This window comes from Ambystoma mexicanum, chromosome 3q (genome assembly GCF_040938575.1).
Source record: "Ambystoma mexicanum isolate Mex_15411 chromosome 3q, UKY_AmexF1_1, whole genome shotgun sequence".
Taxonomy (NCBI): Eukaryota; Metazoa; Chordata; class Amphibia; order Caudata; family Ambystomatidae; genus Ambystoma; species Ambystoma mexicanum.
The window spans coordinates 222,014,067-222,034,409 of record NC_090926.1 but is presented as its reverse complement, the minus strand read 5'-3'; the positions used below and the strand labels follow the sequence as shown (position 1 = coordinate 222,034,409).

Sequence of the window (20,343 nt, the reverse complement as noted above, 5' to 3'; positions counted from 1 at the left end):
CAACTATTCCCCGCTGGATTGCCTCATATTTTTTAGAGGCCTAAAGCATTCAAGGCTTTCATCCACCGAAGAGCATCAATGCACATCTAGTCTATGGCAAAGCGACTGCTGTTCCCTTCCAAAAGTATGTCCCTGGGGAGTCCATCTCCCGGGCGGCTTTGTGGGCCTTCCCATCAGCTTTACCTGTGCTCCAGGGCTGATGCCCAATTTAGCCAGGCTGTTCTTAAGAACTTATTTCTGTAAAGGGTTTTTTCCATCCACCCGTACTACCTATGGTGTGTGCTTGGGAATCTCCCACAAGTATGGAGGAAAGGGGATGGAACATATGAGTATAACAAAGTTACTCACCGTAGTGACTACCTTACTCCTCGTCCATAGTCCCCTTTCGTCCATACGCGTGCCCGCCGTCCCCTCTAATAAGTATCCTCTATTATTGCTTAAATGGTCTGAGACCTGGCGATAGAAAAGGACTGAAGGGCGATGCGGGGGGCAGGGCTCAGGAGGCCGGGGTTACAGCCACGTGCGGTACCCCACGTAAGCATAAATGGAGGACACAAATTAAATTTTGGATGCTATTTGACAAAAGTGCTCCGTTTCCGTCCCGAAGGACGGAATGTCCCACAAGTATGGAGGAAAACAGACTATGGTCTAGGAGTAAGGTAGTCACTACGGTGAGTAACTTTGTTAAAAGTGTTCATAATAAAAACATAAAAATAAATCCAACAAGTGTTTTTCAAGGAGAAATCCTTGAATTCAAAGGATCATGCCATTCCCCTGGATCTTTAGGTAGGAGGGCGAAAGTGTCTCTTTTAAGCAATAGTTTCTTTGTATAACAAGAGTGTCTCTTTATCCAACAATTCTTTAAGGTTTTTATACTGGACTCAGAAAGTTCTTGTTCACACAATATATTCCATAACTTCCAATAATGCCATTGTAGCAAAATTGTTTCTCTTGAATATCAATTTCTTTATATTGGATTCATGAGGTTCTTGTTCTTTAAGCTTGAAGATTTGGCTGATGTATTTCCTTTAATAGAAATTCTCTTATGGGCTTTTTAGATTTCCTAGTATACTCCAAGGTCAAGTATTTTCCTTAACATGTTATTCTTTATTCAATTTCAATAGTCTGGTGTGTTTAAATATCAGAACTTCTTTACTGTACGTTTCAGATTCCCTGGCATACTTTGTTGCCAGGTATTTTGTATCAGTGTTAAGCTTTCTTCTTTTTTGGTGGATTACCTGGTATATTCCTTTGCCAGGAATCCTTTTCATGGGGTTCTTCAGATTTCCTGGTATACTCTCCTGTCAGGTATCTTCCCCGAATGTTAGGGTACTTTCATGGGGCTCTTCAGATTCCCTGGTATATTCTTCTTCCAGGAATCCTTCTCTGGGGTTTTGCAGATCCCCTGGTATACTACCCTGCCAGGTATCTTTTCCTAAATGTCAGCTGCCTTGTGCCTTCTCTTTACCAGGACTTCTTATTGGTTTCACTGTTCTATTCAATATATCACATCAGTAGCTACTTTGATCTGTCCAATGTATTTACTTAGGGTAACACTTTTATCAACTGTCCCCACATTGACATGTGGATAAAGCCAAACTGGCCCTCCTTCTACTGCTAGACCTGTCAGCTGCCATCGATTTGGTCAATCACTGAATCCTCTGCCATCACTTGAAAACAGCTGCCCACTTCTCTGAAAAAGCAACTGACTGGATCAGCTCCTTTTTGGACAACAGGCATATGAGAGTATTCTCCCCTATCGCGTCAGCAGACCCAACTCTGGTTTCTTATGGCGTCCCACAAGGGTCTTGTGTATCCCCCACACTTAACAATGTATTTACTAAACCACTGTTTGACGTGCTTGACTATCTGGGTGTCACCTATACTAATTACGCTGATGACGCCCAGATACTCATCCCCATCACTGGTGAATACACTGCAGACTCTAAAGCCCCGAATAACATCTACCAAATAGTCCAAGCTTGGATGGCTCAACACAAAGCCTGTCTTAATGATGACAAGACAGAGCTCCTCATCCTCGGCACCCAACAAAGACTCAATAAGCTTGACCCTTCTTTCAACACTTTTAATATTGTTGGTAACTCTATCAAAGTATCCAAGGACACAAAAACACTAGGAATCTACCTCTATTCCACACTCTCCCTCAACAGACAAACTAATGTGGTTGTTGCCGCCTCTGCTTACACATGTAAGTTGAACACGACCTGCCGCCCATTCCTCTCCACTCAGAATTGTATTATTCTTGCTAGGACCATGGTTGTGTCCAAACTTGATTATTGCAATGCTCTTTATCAAGGCACTAACTAACGCAACCTCAACAAGCTTCAGATCACCCAAAACAATGCTATCAGAGCTACCCTTAACATTCCTAGATCTGCACACATCACTGAAACTAGGAAGATGCTACACTGGCTCTCAGTGGCCCAAAGAATATCACTGAAATCTCTGGTTCTTACTCACAAATGTGTTAACAACCAAGCCCCTATCTACCTAGCCTCCCGGTTCTCCCAGCACGTACCGACACAATCTCTCAGATCCGCCCAAACACAATGTCTCACGATCCCCAGATACAAACTACAGACAGCAGGAGGTGGTAGCTCCCCTGCCTTAGCGGCCAAACTGTGGAACACACTGCCACTCACCATTAGAACCTTACCCTCTCCCTCACTATTCAAACACAAAGCCAAACTCTGGCTTTCCGTTACATGTGACCAGTTGCCTCATGCCATTTGATCCTATCTACTGCCCACCTATCGCTCATCACACTGCAATTCTTTGTACATTACTTTATGTTCGTTATCTGATTGCTGTAACTTATCTATTCTTGTGAATATTTTTACTTTATCATGTACATGTTGATGAACATGTTGATCTAAGATATGCGCCCGGTTGCCCTCGGGCCTTGTGCGCTATACAAATAAAATAAATACAAATACAGATACAAATACAAATCTCTTGCATAGATACCTGTTTGGGTTTTGTTGATGCACGTTTCCTTGCCGGTATTCAAATCTTCTTTCTTTTAAGTATTGATTCAACATTAGGTTTTGTTTATGTTTAAATCGCTTTTGAGCATTGTCCATAATATCATTTGCTTGATTGCCTGTGTGTCGGTACGCCTGGGGTCCCCAATGGCTCTGGGCCAACTCACCAGTAGTTTGCAGCGTCTCAGACTTATGACGCGCCTCTGCAGTGAAACTTCCTCCCTGGATTGGCTTACTCCACGATGCAAATGTCTCTCCAGCATTTCCTGCAGCTCTGTGTTCACTTACCCGCTTCCTTCTATGCCCTGGATCGGAGAACGCTGTTTCCAGACACAACCGTATCTCCAGGAGCTTTGCTGTGCTTTCGGGGTGCTCCCACAGTCTTTCAGGTATGCCTGCTGTGCTTCTCCTTCCTTCACGCCACGCTGGTTGATGTGACTTACATTTGCGAGCCAGCGCATGGATGTGGACGATTTCTCCTTCACGGTTCTCTCCCGTACTGACTTTGATAATGCAAATGCCATTTTTAAATGCCCCAGGCATTTTAGATTGAATAAAACAACTAGTCTGCACATTAATCTTTGCGTAATCAGCATTAACTCTTCCCTCCTCTTCTTCTCGCAGTACATGAGGCTTTATGGGAGATGAGGTCCATAGATGTAATTGGATTTCTACAATAATGATGTTCAAAACTTTCACATAAATGTCAAAAACAGAAGATGTTTTGTGTGTCATGAATGTTTGGAGTATACATGGAGTTTTGTCTAGATTAACATAAAGGAAGCGGTTTCTGATTTTCACAATGAGGGGAACTTGTGGGGTGACAACAAGCCATCAAGAACTTGGGTATTATAGGGAAACGGGAGGAATACTGTGTCTCATCCAATGGAGACATCCCCGCTCCCCTACAGTTGTTCCCTCCCATGTGAACCTCCCTCATATAACCACCTCCAGGGTCGGGATCAGGTAGTGGCCGCTGTCCCCTGGCCACATGGGGGGAGGTTACTGCCGAGTAATCAGTGATGAGTCCAGCCGATTCATTACAGTGTCCTCATGTGGATAGTAGACTTCCTTGGTGGGCTTGTGTTGCGATGTATTTCCAAAATCAACCCTGGGTTGAGGATTTTGGGAGGACCCCCATCATGTTGGACAGGGAAGACACTGAAAGGTTAGCCAACCCCATTTAATGTAGGCTGCAGAGCGGCCAGGCTTAGTGTCAGGAAGGGTGTGCGAGTGGTTTTGGGCTACAATGGCTCAACACAGAGCAACAACAATCATTCTAGTTTTACAGGTATGTATAAAAATATACAATAGTTTATTGGGCCTTTAAAATACACACAAAGCAAATAAAACCTCTAGTCAAATATTGTCACACCAACACCATAAAACAGAGATATACATTCACCATTTGGAGAAATAGAATAGCATTTGGTTCAATGACTAGTGAAAAGTGAAAAATAGGGAAGTACCCAGATACATTAGAAATAAAGACTTCAGGATAATCATAGTCACTTCCCTAGCTCTTATGAAGTCTATCCCAAGACTAAATAAGATGGTTTGGGGCCTTGTGCCCAGATGTAGCCAGTTCCAAAGTATATACTTCACAGGTAGGTTTATGAAGAGGTTGGAGATGCCAGTGATTATGATTAATAACAGTCAAACAATACGATAACGTTCAGGTAAGTAAACTCACTCAATTCCAATCCTTAGGATAGATCTAGACAGCTCCCAGTAGAACACCAAACAAGAAGGAAACGAAGATGTCTAGAGAGCAGGCAACCTCAGGACATCTCCACAGATCGAAGGAGTGTTACAACGGGAGCCACCATGGTCAGATGGCTACAGGCGATCTCCAATGGACGAACAAAGGAGCAGGCCCAGCACAGCTTCCGCCTATGCATGAAGGCTGAATGTGCAGGAACAGGCGTCTTGTTACACAAGTTTAAGATCGGGCAAGTTCCAAGGATGCCCTCGGAAACATGTAACTGCTGCAGCGAGGTAACCCAGAGGGGAGCTTGTTGGTCGACAGTTGGTCCAGGGACAATTCTAAAGGCTCCGAAAGCACGGATCCTTGAGCAGGGGTCAGGACTCGTTGTTCCCACCTGTCTAGGGGTCAAAGCACTGAGGAGGGTCTTGAGAGAAGGGCAGACAAGCAGGGCTTTCCCGGTCAGCACTGGAGTCGATGCTGGTCAGCTTCGTCAAGGTCATGGCTCCAACAAGGTTCTCTCCATTGGCTGCAGGAGCCTTCCTTTTATTTAAGATTTGGTCTGGGAGCATGTCAAGCCCATTAATGATAAGGAACTGCACCATTCAAACAGTCAATGGCTATCCAATCACGGATAGCCACTGGCCATAACATCTGTCCAGCAACAGAAATTCAGGTACCAGAGATGTGGATTGGGACTAGACCGCCCCAGCCCCCCTCCTCTGGCCACACCACAGAAACTGCCCCTTAGCCCGCAAAAGCCACGGCTTTCCCCGGTAATGGGCATTCCGTGTAAGGCATTATATGACCTGAGACGGCAAGAAGAAAGTCAAAGAACGATCTGGCCAAATAACAAAACGTTTTGTGGCAAGGCCAGCTTAGGCTGCTAGCCACCTTTTAGTTGCAGTATGCAGTAAATGCAAAGGTACGCGAGTACAATGTTCAAAAACAGTCAAAATATCACTGCTGCCATCAGCTTGTCTTTGGCGCATTGTAAAAGTAACCAAAAAGCCATTGTATAAAAAGATAGAAGGATACAAAGTATCTTAAATGCACATCACTGCAAGGTGATGTTTGCTATTGTAACAATACAAGAAATTCAGAAAGAGACATAGGGCCTCATTATGGGTCCGGCGCTAATAGTGCAGGTGATCCCGGCGGGTTGCCGCCGGACCCGTAATTATTTACTGGCAACTGACTTCCCAGAAACACCGGGGGATTACAACCCCGGCATGCCGCATAATCAGTCGCCGGTAAATTGGAAATCCCCATTCCCATAGAGTCCTGTAGCACCAGAGGGTGCTTCCTGCAGGACTCTATGGGGGTTAGGACCACGGAAGCACTGGCACCGTTAATAACAGTGCCGGTGCTTCCGTGAAAACTCTGCGGGTGGGTGCTGTTCCACCCGGCATGTCTGAGCTGCCAGGGGTGATGGCTCCCACCCACAGACCTGTAATATGTTGGTCCAGAAACAACGGTGCCGGTAAGCTTACCGGCACCGTTGTTTCCAGACAGGCATAGTTGTATGAGGCCGATAGTCTCTCGGTACTGATAGGGCCTCATTATGGGTCTGGCGGTAAGCCGCCCGGTGATACCGGCCGCTTGCTGCCGGACCCGTAAAAAATGACTGGCGCTTGACTTCCTGGTGCCACCGGGCTATTCCGAGTCCGGCGGCTGGGAAATCAGGCGTCAGTAATTTTGTAATTCCCAGGACTCAATGGGAATGGGGAACATAGAAGCACTAGCACTGTTAATAACGGTGCCAGTGTTTCCGTAAAAGTCTGCGGGCAGGTGCCGTTCCGTCCGCCAGGTCTGACCCTGGTGGGCGGGACGGCCCCCACCCGTAGACATGTAGTGTGCCGGTACAGTAACGACGGTGCCGGTAGGCTTACCGGCACCATTTGTACCAGACCGGCACACTCGTAATCCCATAGTCTTTTGGGCTTATCCGTTTCTCCATAAGAATGAGCAAATGGGCAAGGGAAGGTAAAGCAGAAGGATTTACTTATCTCCAAAACGTCAGGACAGTGTTCAAAACAAATACAAAAAGAAAGTATGCCCCATAGAAGTCTATGGGAGGAAAGCAGAAATCAGTACAGGTACAGTTGTCATTGCATTTTATCACTTTTTACACAAAATTGACCCTCTAAGTATGCTTTTTCTGGAATGGAAATGGGACAGAGAGGATGGGCCAGAGTTTTATGTGGTGATGGCAGTATTCAGCTAGTCATGGTGTGCCTAACACTGTCCTTTAAGGGTCCCACAGAAGCCTGATTAGATGAGTACTCTACAGGGACAAAACACAAGGCCAAAGTACCCTGCATTCTTACACAAATACGAAAGCCCACAGTACATAGAAATACTTTGGCTGGCCAAGTTTGCAGCTTTCAACCAAAACTGAAGGATTGGGCTAGGCCATGTCACAGAAAGACGAGCAACCTTACATTGCATCTAGGAAGCATGAAATCCCACGCGTGTTGGTAGGAGCATGCCCAGAAGCAGGTCGCCTTGCTCATCGTACCAAGGGAAACGAGCAGCAGCTCATTGATGCTGCCCAACAAGGTAAAACCATATCTGATATTACTTGTGCTCCCATGCAGTGATGGGGGAGCTGGCCATCTCGGAAACCTGGCAGAGCATGAGGTTCGAGTCGGGCGATGTTATTCTACTCAGAGGGGCCTGTCAAGCAAGCCTCTTGCCCCTCTGGCCTCACCCAGGCAGCTCCCGCTGACTCTGGGAGAGCTGTTACCTGTTCTGCTTGGTGGCAATGTCAATGTTCCTGCATCTACCCGTTACCTTGTCCTAAACCGAAATAAGTCATGTCCCACTGCTGCCTATTGTCTCCCTAGCTGGGGGGCCTATGTGTGCTTGATATGCACACACTGTGCAAAGTTCATGGTATAATGCTATGCTTTAGGTCTGCAAGGAAATAATCTCTCTGTCGACAGGCCTAAAGATGTGTTCCATCGACTACAGTAAATGTCTGGCAGGAATTGGAAATGGGACAGGCTGCTGTGGTAGCACTGGCCTACTCATCTTTTTGTAAAGACACAAAGAAAACAATGTTTGTCTTGGCAGTTGACTTCCAACTTCATTTGCCACATCTTCGGATTTTGTCAGTTGTGTTGGTGGTTTAAAGCTTTATTTTTGCCATTTGGCCATATTGTTTGGTTTAACTCTTCCCGCTTTGCCACTCATCTCCTATCTCTACCTTTTTCAACTTCCAACTCAGACCCACAGTGTGGATGCCCCGGGCTTTCTATTATCCCTCAGATCAACTACCTAATTATTTCAAGAGAATCTGTCAACTTGTTTTGATGGGCTCTTGAATGCGGGTTTTCTTTTTTTGATTGGAACTTTTACCATAGTGTACACATGAGATATACTTTTCAATTGGCAGTGAAAGTGGGCATTCCAGCAGTGGATATAAAGTGCCTATTTGGACCAATAGCCATTGCCACACGTTGCTGCTGTTTAATTGCCATGCCAGTGTGTTACTGTATGAGCCACAGCTTCTGATCAGAGACTCGGCTAGTTTGTTTGTATAACCGGCTTATTTTGAACAGGAGCGAGGGTTCGATCGTAACTGAGTTTAGCCAGCGCTTTCTGTCCCCATTACTGGGATATGCAGCTCAGTGCATACGCACAGTGTGCTTAATTACTCGGAACAGAACATCTTCGTTCACCACGCAGGACTGCAATTTCTAGTGCACTGCCTTTTCTATCGATTTTCCTGCAGCGTCCGCTGAGATTAAAAATGTATTAGTTTTGTTCTAAAAATGTCTGCTGCGGTTATGAATGATGATTGCTAAAGATGCATTGTCATGCAACAGAGTTTTGAAGGTTGTCTCTGTTCAAATGATACTATATAATGTAATCTTGTGTACGTTTGGCACAGCTGTAGCTTAATGATCGCCTCTAGCCAATGCAGCAAAAAACGTGCCCTCCGTAAAAAAAGACTGCAATGTCTGTCTTCGATTACTGCGTAAATCTGAACTGCCTTTTGATATTTATTGTATCTGTAAAGCAGAACTGAGATCCAAACAGATAAGGAATAGAAAAGGTAATTTTGAATTGATACATATAGCATGATAGTCCGTAAAACTGCCTTTTCAGCCAGTTCATCTGCCTCCTGCTGTGATAGTTTTGATGTGGCAAATGTATAGCTTTTTGTTTTTTGTCAGTGTGCTAAGAGCATCATGGGTGGTATGTTATGTTATGACCTTGTCCGAAGAGTTAAACAATTGACGGGATGGAAATAAAAATGTGATGAGCGCTAGCTAAAAGCAGCTCCCAGGTAACAACATCACTCACTAAACATAAGTAACTTCCACTTGAGAAATAAACTGTAACTTGGTGTCCATTTTATGTATGACCTAGAATGCTCTAAATGCCTTAAATATGCACCTTTCTGCTATTGTATACACAATTCAAAACATACACAGTAAATGCCATATAGCACTATTTGTATGAACACCGTTGGCCTCACGAGTCAAAAGTAGGCCCTACCAGCTGTTGTTGTCAAGATAATTGGGGTCCTGTAGGCTAAAACCAGGAGCTAAATACCTCCTTACAATTTTGATCACAGCCTTTGCCAAGTGAGATGCTATTCAATATTTGAACAAAAGTTGTAATGTGTGAAAAATGTTAGATTTGAATCTGACTTGCTGCCCTTACCCATGCCATTGCACAACCCAACCCTTACAGTGGTAGAGACTCCATCTGAGTACTTTTTTGAGAAAGTAGCGATATGCCAGGCTGCCTTAAACTATGATCTGTAGCTGATAGGCTTCTAACTTGCTAGATGCGTCTCACTGGAAAAGAGATGGCATGATGCAAAAGGAAACATGATTTAAATAATCCCAATATTAACACATACATTGAAACAGAATATGCCAGCTAATAATTCTATAGCGATAATGAAAACTAAGTTTTTGCCAATGTGTTTTATAATCTTGTGAAGCATATAGATTTAGCAGTTAGAGCATGTGAAAACCCTTGGACTATACATCGATTCATCCATAACATATCAAGACAAGTCAATGCAGCAGCCTCCTCAACAGCATACACCTGAAAGTTAATTACGGGGCTGCAGACCGTTCCTCACCCCACCCAATTGTAACTTCATAGCCAGAGCTCTAATACTCTCAAAACTAGACTACTGCAAGGCACTTTACCTTGGAACTAGTCAACAGAACCTTAAAAGCTTCAAGCTATTCAAAATAATGCCATCAGGTCAGCTCCGAATATCCCCAAATCCCAACATATATCCGATTCTAGACACAACCTAAATTGGCTTTCGGTCAAGCAAAGGATTGCTTTCAAATCACAGTCCCTTACTCATAAGTGTCTCACGAACCTCGCACCTAGTTAGTTGACCAATAACTTCTCACACAATACCTCAGTACGCCCTACCAGATCTGCGCAAGCACACTGCCTTCAAATCCCCAGTTTCAAGCTACAAAAAGCAGGAGGCAGCAGCTTTCCTATCCTAGCCGCCAAATTATGGAACAACTTAAAACTACCACTAAGATCTGAACATGCCTTCCACCCATTCAGGAGGAGAAATGCTAAAACGTGGCTCCTCGCCCAAGAATCCTAGATATCCCACTGCCACATGACTGCTCACTAGCTAATCCTTCGGCCGCTACCAAAAGTTTGCTTCAACACAAATCTGCATTAACTTACGTAAGTAATGTACACTTGTATATATGTAACATTGCTACTGTTATCTTGTTAAATATTTTTGTGACATTGTACAGCCTGTAACCTTTTGCTATGTTAGAAATGCGCCCAGATGCCCTTGGAGCGCTATACACATAAATAAAATACAAAGAGAGTTAGGGCAAGTTGTTCTAGTAGGAAAGTAGTATGGGTATTGACTATGACGATTCTCATGTAGGTATATGCCATTCCTTTTACAGGAGGAGCTGACTAGTACCAGTGTGGAACATATCATTGTCAACCCAAATGCTGCTTATGACAAGTTTAAGGACAAGACAGTTGGCACCAAGGGCCTTGGTAAGTTTTTAGTGCAGTTGTAGTGTGATCTTTAATGCCTACTTTGGCTGCAAAAGCCTTCTCCACTATTGCTGCTAACTGGTTTTGTTTTTTGGAAACCTCAGCCTGACAGCTACCTGATGCATAATATTGGGTTTAGGCCCTCCACTTTGTTTTTCTTAGGAAAACCATCTTTAAAATCGGGGTTCTGGGCTTTACTTTTGCACACAGTACTTGGTTAGTTGGTGGCATTGAGGTTCAGTGTCTCAGAACTCTATGCAGAGGACCCTGGTGAATATAAAATGCTTAAATATGATTCTGCATACTCCTACGTCCCACCCCCTTTCCTGCATACTCGTGGGACATTCCGTCCATAGGGACGGGACTGGAGCACTTTTCTCAAAAAGCATCAAACATTTTTAATTTTTGTCCTTCTATCCTTCTATTTTTATGCAGGGCCACAGCACGTGGCCGTTACCCCTTCCTCCTGAGCTCCGGCCCGCACATCGCCCTTCAGTCCTTGTCTCCACGCGGTCAGGGCTGAACGCACTAGCAGCACCTGGAACATCATTGGGACTCGTGTTTTTATTGCGACTCGCTCTCCATCTGGGCACTCCAACATCATCTTCGGTGTGAGAAGGTGTTTGAACACATTCCTCCACCGCATTTTTAGCTTTCATCGACAAAAAGAAGAAACACCCGGGAAGTTCTTTAATTCTTAGGGCGCCACGGTCAGGGTACTCCTTCCCTGGGTCTTCCAGGTCTGGGAGGGGCGCCCGTAGCTCTGTTACCAGGGCCATCCCTGAGGTGCTCCACAAGGGGCCTAATAAGTGCACCAGAGGTTCCTATGAGTATCCCTGCAGTGGGCCTGCCAAAACAGGACATTGTTCTACAGTTCCCTGTTTGGGGGCTAAAGTTCAGCTCAGTTCTTCTGGGGCTCTGGATACCGGGGTTCGCCCTAAAGTCACCATTTCTGGAACTTTCCACACAGAGTTGCGACTCGAGGCCCCTTTTGAGGGAGCTAAACGTACCGGGTTGGAACCAGAAGTTCCTCTTCTTGGGGCTAAATCCAATACCGCAGAATCGAGGGTTTCTCCTTTGAGGTTCCTGTATGTGAGGTACATTCCTCAACCTTCCCACGCTCAGGGTTGTGGTGGTACCGGTTCTGTTGAGGAGGTGAAGAAGGCGGTCACGCACCACAGGCCTCCGAGTACCAGCTCTGCCGAGGTTCCTCCACTGGAGGCTAATTCTGGGGCAGTACCAGTAAACATCCTAAATCTGTCAGCACCGGCTCGGCGGAGGATCCTTGTTTCAAGACTAAAATGCCACTTAAGACCCCTGACTCCCCTGATGAGACAGTTGCCTCACTTTCTCAGGTGTCGAAAATGGCGGCTCAAGCTCAGTGGTATACGGTGGCCATTTTGGATACCTCCCTTACACCAATGTTCACAACGGCTGGTGCTAGGAGCATTCCTTTTGGGGCTGAACAGTTTTTTCCATGCCATGTGGACAACAAGAACCCGTTCCATCCTTCAATGGATTGGCTCGGACACCGCTGCCTTATATAGTCTCACAACCCCCTGGTTTCGCACCACTGATTTACGTGGACCCAGCCGGTGGTGGGCCGTCCTGGCAACCATCCTCGTTGTGCTCATGGAGATATGCCCCTCAAGAGCAGCCTCTGCCAACACCAGCTCCTAGTCCTTCGTTGGAGGATGTGTTTTTTGGGAAGTTTCAGACGCTTATGCACTCTGATCCCATGAGGGCATACTTTAAGGGCCTTTTTAGAGAGTTGTACCCTGCTCCTCCCATACCGCTTTCGTCCCTGGCTGACCCTATGCAGGTCCTGGAGGTGCTACTTCCTCCACCTACCTGTCGGACCTGTTCCAACGCTTCCTCTTCGGCCTCCGCTGTCACCGATAGAAAAAAAAACATCGGGTGCACCGCTAGACAACACTTTAACACATGAGGCACCATGTGCAGCGGATCAGCCTCCTGTTCCTGCTTGACTGTATGTTGACCAGGCGGACCAGGACAGCGATGAACAGCCCCACTCTATCAGAGCATTCCATGACTGGGTGCTGGATATGGTGAACTTGCTTGATATTCCAGTACCCAAGACGCCCGCTCCACAGGAGGGGGTGCTTTCTGGAGGCTTTACCCTGTCACTGCAGGAGCACACTCCAGAAGGACATCTTGGCTGAGGCCCGTAAGGTCTCGGACAAACCCCCATACCTGGCTCCATCTCAACAAGAGGATTAACGCTCGATGCAAGCTTCATGCTTCGGAAGATATAGCCTTGTTGGCTTGTCCGCTCCCATCGTTGATGGTGGCAGCAGCTGCCACTCTCCAGTCCAAGCTGACATCTGCATCCTCCACTGCAGCGGCCCAAATCCTCTCCAAGGAGTATAAACGTCTAGATGCCATTGGAAAGAAAGTATTTTCCAATTCGGTGCTCCAACTTCGTCAAGCTAACACCAAGGTCATCCTGGCAGCAGTTAATCTTAGGCTGTGGAAGGAGCTAGCTGATTTCCAAGAATATATTCCTGCAGATAGGCTAGGTGACTTTAAAGCCGGCTTGTCGGACGCCAAAGTGTTGCCACAGGAGTTACTGGAATCTGCGGCACACCACATAGATACCTCAGCTCGAGAAGTTGTGGTCGGGGTCCACATCTGCGTGGCTCCATGCGACAAAGTTTTCAAAGGAAATTCAGGACAAGGTGTTAGACCTTCCTTTTGATGGCAAGGAGTTATTCCATTCCTCCACAGATGAGGAACTCACAAAGACTAAGATGAGTACACAAACCGCCAAGTCTTTATCGGTTCTGGCAAAGGCTCCAGCTTAGACCCCTTATACATGGAGGTCAGGGTCCCAAACCTGGTCCTTCTCTGTGTTCAGGAGGTTTCAGTATCGCTGTTCGCCGATTTGAAGCTCCGGTTGGCAGGCCCCGTCGTAAGCAACAACAGAAAGGTGGTCAGTTTTTCTCTCGCCCATCAGTCTCCTCTGCAGGGACAGGTAGTCTCCCTGCCGACAAATCAACCAGATGATATTTTTTGTCGGTCGCATGGGACTCCGGTGAGAGGACGAATCTCGTCTCATCTGGAGGCATAGCAGACCATCAACGAAGTCTGGTGGATTTTGTCCATCGCTCGGGCGGGCTTCCTCTTGCCCCTCCCCCTTACCCCACCCTTCAACCTTCCCTTCCAGCAGACTGGGTCATTCTCCCTCAGAGCTGACGTACAGAAACTTCTAGACCTCAGGGTGGTGGAGCCTGTTCCCCTCATGGCCACTACCCCTGTCTGTTCACAGTGCCCAAACCCAACCAAGCTGGCCTGCGCACTATCCTTGATCTTTCCCAGTTCAACCTTTCTCTTCCCCAAGAGAAATTCAAGATGATTACGCCTTGCCAAATAAAGTTCTCTCTTCGGAAAAGCAACTGGCTACGCGTAGTGGACCTTCAAAACGCATACATGCACATTCTGATAAGGAGCCCGCATCGGAAATACCTGCTGTTCTCCCTGGGAGAGGAACACTTCCAGTTCCGTGTTCTCCCTTTTGGTCTCAGCTCGGTGCCACCTGTCTTTACGAAGATGATGCCGATCATCAAAGCTTTCCTCAGACTGCAGGGGGTTCATGTATATCCATATTTGGATGATTGGCTCCTGCGCAGTCCTTGCCCACAGACGGCCTTGACCAATCTTCAGTCTCTCTTTCAGCTCCTGTTCCACCTTGGGCTGTCGGTGAATTGGCAGAAATTGTCCATGACGGTCTCTCAAGACCTGATTTGTCTGGGTTTCCGTTGGAATACAGTCAGTACCAGGCTGTTCCTAACAGTGGGCAGGATTGCGGACCTATCGTCCATGTGCCTTCCTCCAGTCCTCGCACATGGCGGCCTGTTGGTTCCAAAGACTTCTAGGTCTCATGGCCTCTTGCGTGCTAGCTCTACCTCTTGCACGTCTGAAGATGAGGCGTACTCAGCTGGCTCTTCGGAGCTGTTGGTCTCAGGCTTCGGACCCGGATTCCAAGATAATCCCAGTTCCATCCTGCATGACGGCGGACCTACAATGGTGGTCTTCGACAAGCAACCTTTCAGTGGGGGCCTTCTTCCAGGAGCCCTGCCCACAAGTGACGGTTACCACGGACTCCTCCCTTCTGGGGTGGGGAGCGACGCCGGGTCACCTCGAAGTATTCGACCTATGGACGCTTCAGGACAGTCATTTCCGTATCAATTATCTGGAACTCCTGGCTATTTTTCTGCCGCTCAAAGCTTTTCAACCGTCTATTACCAACAAGGTAGTCAGTATTCGCACAGACAATTCGATGGCGATGTTTTACATCAACAAGCAGGGTGGCCCCAAGTCACTTCTCCTTGTGGACCTAGCCATACAAATTTGGCACTAGGCCATCCAGCACAAGGTCTGGCTCCAGGTTGTACATATCCCGGGTCACATCAATGTAACTGCAAACTCACACAGCTGCCAGTCAGCAGCCAGTTATGAGTGGGAATTGAACAGCAATGTTCTCTCCAACATTTTTCGCCAATGGGGCACTCCAGTAGTGGACCTCTTTGCGACGTTCTCAAACAGGAAACTTCCTCTTTGTGCATCCAGGTACGGCCTCTGAGCATCCTCACTGGGAGACGCACTCGTGATTCCGTGGCACAACATGAAGGCTTATGCTTTCCCTCCATTGTCTCTGATCCATCGGTCACTCTGCAAGCTCAGGAGCACATAGAATTGCACTCTCCTCTTCATAGCTCCTTGGTAGCCAGACAGATTTTGTTTTTCGGAACTTCAGCATCTGTCGATTCTTCCTCCGATCAGATTGCCGCTGATTCCCAACCTCCTTCACCAGAGTGATCACCAGCTGTGGCATCCCTCCCCTCAATCGTTCAGCTTGACGGCCTGGTGCCTGAATTCAGATCTTTAGAGCAATTTAATCTGTCCGAGGACAATATGCGCATTATCCAAGCTGCCAGAAAACCTTCTAAGAGGGCTCAATATAGGAGCAAATGGCTTAGTTTTTGCCACTGGTCCTTAGCTAAACAATTTGACCCCATGCGCGCTATGGTGGACACTGTTCTATCATGTGTGTCTCACCTCGCAGCTTCCGGCATTCATGTTCTGTGTTGCAGAACTTATTTATCTGCCATCACGGCCTACCTGTCCATGGATAGCTGTTCTTTTTCACGGACTAATCCGGTCATTAAAAGACATTTTGCAGGTCTTATTTACCTCTTCCTGCCGGTGCGCACCCCTCATCCCAAATGGCATTTGAACGTGGTCCTCACCGCGTTATGCCATAAGCCATTTGAACCCATGGCCACTACCGATCTTAAATACCTCTCCTGGAAGGTCGCTTTTCTGATAGCAGTGACATCGCCAAGGCGAGTAAGTGAGCTCCAAGCTCTTTCCGTGGAACATCCGTTCCTCACTTTCCTTAAGGATAAGGTTGTGCTTCGCACTCATCCTTCCTTCCTGCCTAAGGTGGTTACCGATTTTCATTTAAACCAATCGATCTCCTTACCTGTCTTTTTCCTAATCCGGCATCGGATGCCGAGAGAGTTTTACACAATTTGGACGTCGGGCAAGCTCTGAAGTTTTACCTCGATAGAACGAGTGAACTCAGAATCTCCTCACAACTCTTTCAAAGCACATATCTCCTGATGTATTGCCTCCTGTATTTCAGAAACCTATACCATTCAAGGCCTCCAACCACCGAAAGGCATCCATGCTCATCTGGTATGTGGCAGAGCGGCTGCTGTTGCCTTCCAAATATATGTGCATTGGGAGTCCATTGCCAAAGCGGCTACGCGGGCTTCCCCATCAGCTTTCTGCAAGCATTACTACTTACTTGCTTAGACCTGCGCTCCAGGGCTTATGCCCAATTCGTCCAGGCTGTTCTTAAGAACTTATTCCAGTAAAGGGTTTTTCCATCCACCCGTACTAACTGGTGTGTGCTTGGGAATCTCCCACAAGTATGCAGGAAAGGGGACCGGACGTAGGAGTATAACAAAGTTACTCACCGTAGTGACTATCTTACTCCTAGTCCATAGTCCCCTTTCCTCCATATGCCTCCATATGCCCGCCTGCCATCCCCTCTAAAAGGTATCCTCTATTATTGCTTAAATGGTCTCAGACCTGGCGATAGAAAAGGACAGATGGGCGGGGCGGAGCTCAAAAGGGTGGTGTTACGGCCACGTGCTGTGGCCTCGCGTAAAAAATAGAAGGACAGAAATTCAAACTTTTTAATGCTTTTTGACAAAAGTGCTCAGGTTCCATCCCGATGGACGGAATGTCCCACAAGTATGGAGGAAAGGGGACTATGGACTAGGAGTAAGATGGTCACTACCGTGAGTAACTTTGTTATTTTCCATCATGGTATCTTGATCTTAATTCATAAGAGTGAAGCTATTTCCGCGGTGCGTTGCTGGATCTGTAACCCCCCCTTTGAAACCACATTTAGCAAGTAAGAAAAATCAGGGAAATATTTTATATTTGTGCTTTCTTTTTGTAAAAGGCAGACCTGTGAAACAGGTACACATACCTTTTAAGACTCTCAGCCAGCCAGTCTGCCATCTAGCTCTCCAGTATACACTGCAACCAGACTGTCCATTCTATTTTCCGCTTAGCTTAAGAGGACCTCAGAACGCTTGCTGCTGTCTTGAGCTCAATTTATGACAGCCTTTTTCAGCAGTAAACATTGAGCCAGGTTGTCACTTTAAGTAAGATCCAATTGCTTACTTCTGAGTTGGCGGACATTGGTCAACTCGGAGCAGCCTTATATCTATATTGTCTAACCAGTTTGTTACCTATTGGGAGAGACCTGCAATTCATTTGTGCATCAATTATTACTTTGATGTCTGTATCCTAGAAGGACTCACTGCATTGTACTGCATAGCGTCCCATGGCACATCAGAATTATGCCTAAGTATTTGCTTAAATTATAGCTTCTCGATTGGCACCCTATGTATCCAAATTAATGTGTGCAGACCATACAGGATTGATAAGTAGTCAACATGTAAAGAAATCTATGTAGAGTGTGAGGAATCTGAGGGAATCATCACTTATTTCCCCTTAATAGCCTCTTCTCGGGTGCTCAGGGAAAGGCAATCGCCACTGGTTCCTGACACTGGGGGTGGATATGTGAGGGAGGATCACCTGGGGGAAGGGACCTTGGGCAGTGGGTAGAGGGTGTCTGCAGGTGAGATATGGTACCCCCCTTTTTTCTCTACGAGAATGAATCCTACCTTCGCCCTTCCTTTATAGGGTTTTGTCAGTCCACATCTCTTCCACACACACATCATGACTTTAAAGTGTTTCCCTTTAAGACTGGGACGAGGAAGAAGCGGCGAGGAGTAATGCACACTTCTAGTCGGTTTCACCACTTTAGCAGTGAGACGAAGTAGATATTTATAAAGGATTATGCATGTCCTGTTAATTGTTATAAGGGTCAGGCAAACTACCTGCACCTGCAGCCTACAGATGCTTAAAAGCAGGCCCACCCCACAAAGCAGAGAGAACAGAACCTGCCTTCAGAGAATGTGGCAGACATGCAGCGAGGAGCAGGACCAGCAGAGGGGACGCTGTGCCTCCCCAGTGGTGGAAGGAGGAGCTACGATCCGGCCACGCAAGGACAAAAGCCTCAACACTTGCCAGTGTTCTGTGTTCCCAACTGGAGCTGGGTAACACAGGGAACTCCTGACTGCTGTGCGACACTGCCCAAGTGTTTTCTGAAAGTGAGCCCTACTCGCTGTGACTCCCACTGTCTATCCGGAAGCGGAGAGCGGAACGAAGAAGAAGAACGAAGCAGAGCAGCTTGGATGAGTACGAGAAAGAGAATACTCGTACCGGGGTGCTCTTGGGCGAATGTAAGACATTTGACCTTTACGCACAAGCCAAAAGCGTATAGTGAGTGTGTTTGGAATCCGAATGAAGATGTAAGGAATTGTGAATCCATTACAAAGTGTTTTGGGAAATGCAATGAAGGATTCATGAATAATGGAAAAGGTGGCAAGTATTGTGGGAAACACAACAGCAAATATTGAATACCAAATTAAAGAGAAGACATGGAAAGCATGTGAAATTGTAGCACAAGTCGAAAACGAATATGTTTTTTAGTGAAAGGAATGAAATGTGTTAGTATTCAGGAACCAAAGTGAAAGATGTTATGAACGTTTATGAACTGAATGGAAGACCAATGGAAAAGGCAAGTTGTTGAACTTAGAGGGGCAAGATGAATGCAAGTTGTGGCAAAGCCAAAAGACTGCCAATACACCAATGGCAATTAAGCCATAAAGCTGCCAGAGAGAGAGAGAGAGAAACCGCAGCAGATGTTGGGTGCTAACACTGGTACTAGGTGGAAAACCAGTGTTAATGAAGAAGGCCTAAAGAGCATCACAAAGTGCCAAGAGTTAATGGTTGTGTGACCTGTAATGGGTGGTCCGACAGCTGCGCCTACACTGAGTAGCCCACCCTGAGAAAGATCCAAGAAGAGCCCAAAGGCTGTGCAATGAAAAGGCTGAAGTGATAGAGAACGTTTGTTTTTGTACTAGTCAAAAGGCCTACCAGGTGAAGCTGACCATATCAGAGAAAAAAACAAGAGACTTGAACAATTTGGAACATTACTGATTGTGGGGCAATGAACCCTCAGGTATATTGAAACTGTGTTTGATCTTGGGGAAGGGAACCCTGAGATATCTTGGAACTGTGGAATATTGGTGAAAGCCAAGAGACTTGAACCATTTTCAACTGTGTTAATCTTGAGGAAGGGAAACCTGAGAGGTCCTGGATCTGTGCTGATTTGGGGAGAAGAGACCCCTGTGGTATTTTGGAATTGTGTTACACTTGGGGAAGGAAACCCCCAAGCCTGTTTCCTTTGTGGAACTATTTTGAATTTGCGGAAGGGGAAGCTGAACCCAGCCCGAGCTAGAAGAAGCTCAGAGCTTTATTTTGAATACTGTTTCTTTTGATGTTGCCATCCCTACACATTGTGTATGTCTTTAGTTGTGAGGACTAGTATTGGGTTTGGACACAGACAGAGTTTTAAGTTGAATTTATGACACAGACGATCCTTAGTTTCTTTAGGTTGGGAAATCCCAACTGAGCATAGGAGAAGTTAGGCCTTAATCCATCCTGACATATACAATAGTTATGTATGTTTAGGAAGCAAATCTGTTGTCTGTGTCTTGCTTCATGATGCCTTCACACGAGTTACAGGTCTAGTATATGTCCAGGACAAACTCCAGGTCTTTCCTATGAAAGATAATCATTGACTCACACATCACCTTCCTTTTTGTTTATTTACTGTGTACTTCCCACGAGGTAGGAAGGCTGTGATTCCCACATCGTAGGGTCAGCCGGTGTGCGATTAGTGTGTCAAAAAATCTAGACCTAGAGATTCCAAGATGGCCGCCAAGCATTGAGGACACGTCTCATTGAGCTCCGTGTCCCATTAGAAGCTGCAATCTGCGGAGCAAGTTGTAAACCTACAATTTACGGACTGAATACTATGTGTGGATAACGCGAACCAGAGCCGAGTTAGTAAATCCAGATCACAGAAGAGCGGCGTCAGTCCCACAGAGAGCATTTACAGTAGGATCGGCCTTACGCCTCCAACACAACGGGGAGGAG

General features: G+C 46.4%; 1 protein-coding gene across 2 annotated transcripts in view; it reads left to right on the top strand.

Annotated features, from left to right (window-relative positions):
- DCTN2 (dynactin subunit 2) overlaps positions 1-20,343 on the top strand; it is a 752,351-nt gene that overhangs the window by 204,478 nt on the left and 527,530 nt on the right. For both annotated transcript variants that reach the window (XM_069653593.1, XM_069653592.1), the window contains exon 3: positions 10,635-10,731. In XM_069653593.1, coding sequence (XP_069509694.1) covers positions 10,635-10,731 — 97 coding nt within the window. The remainder of the gene's footprint in view (positions 1-10,634; positions 10,732-20,343) is intronic.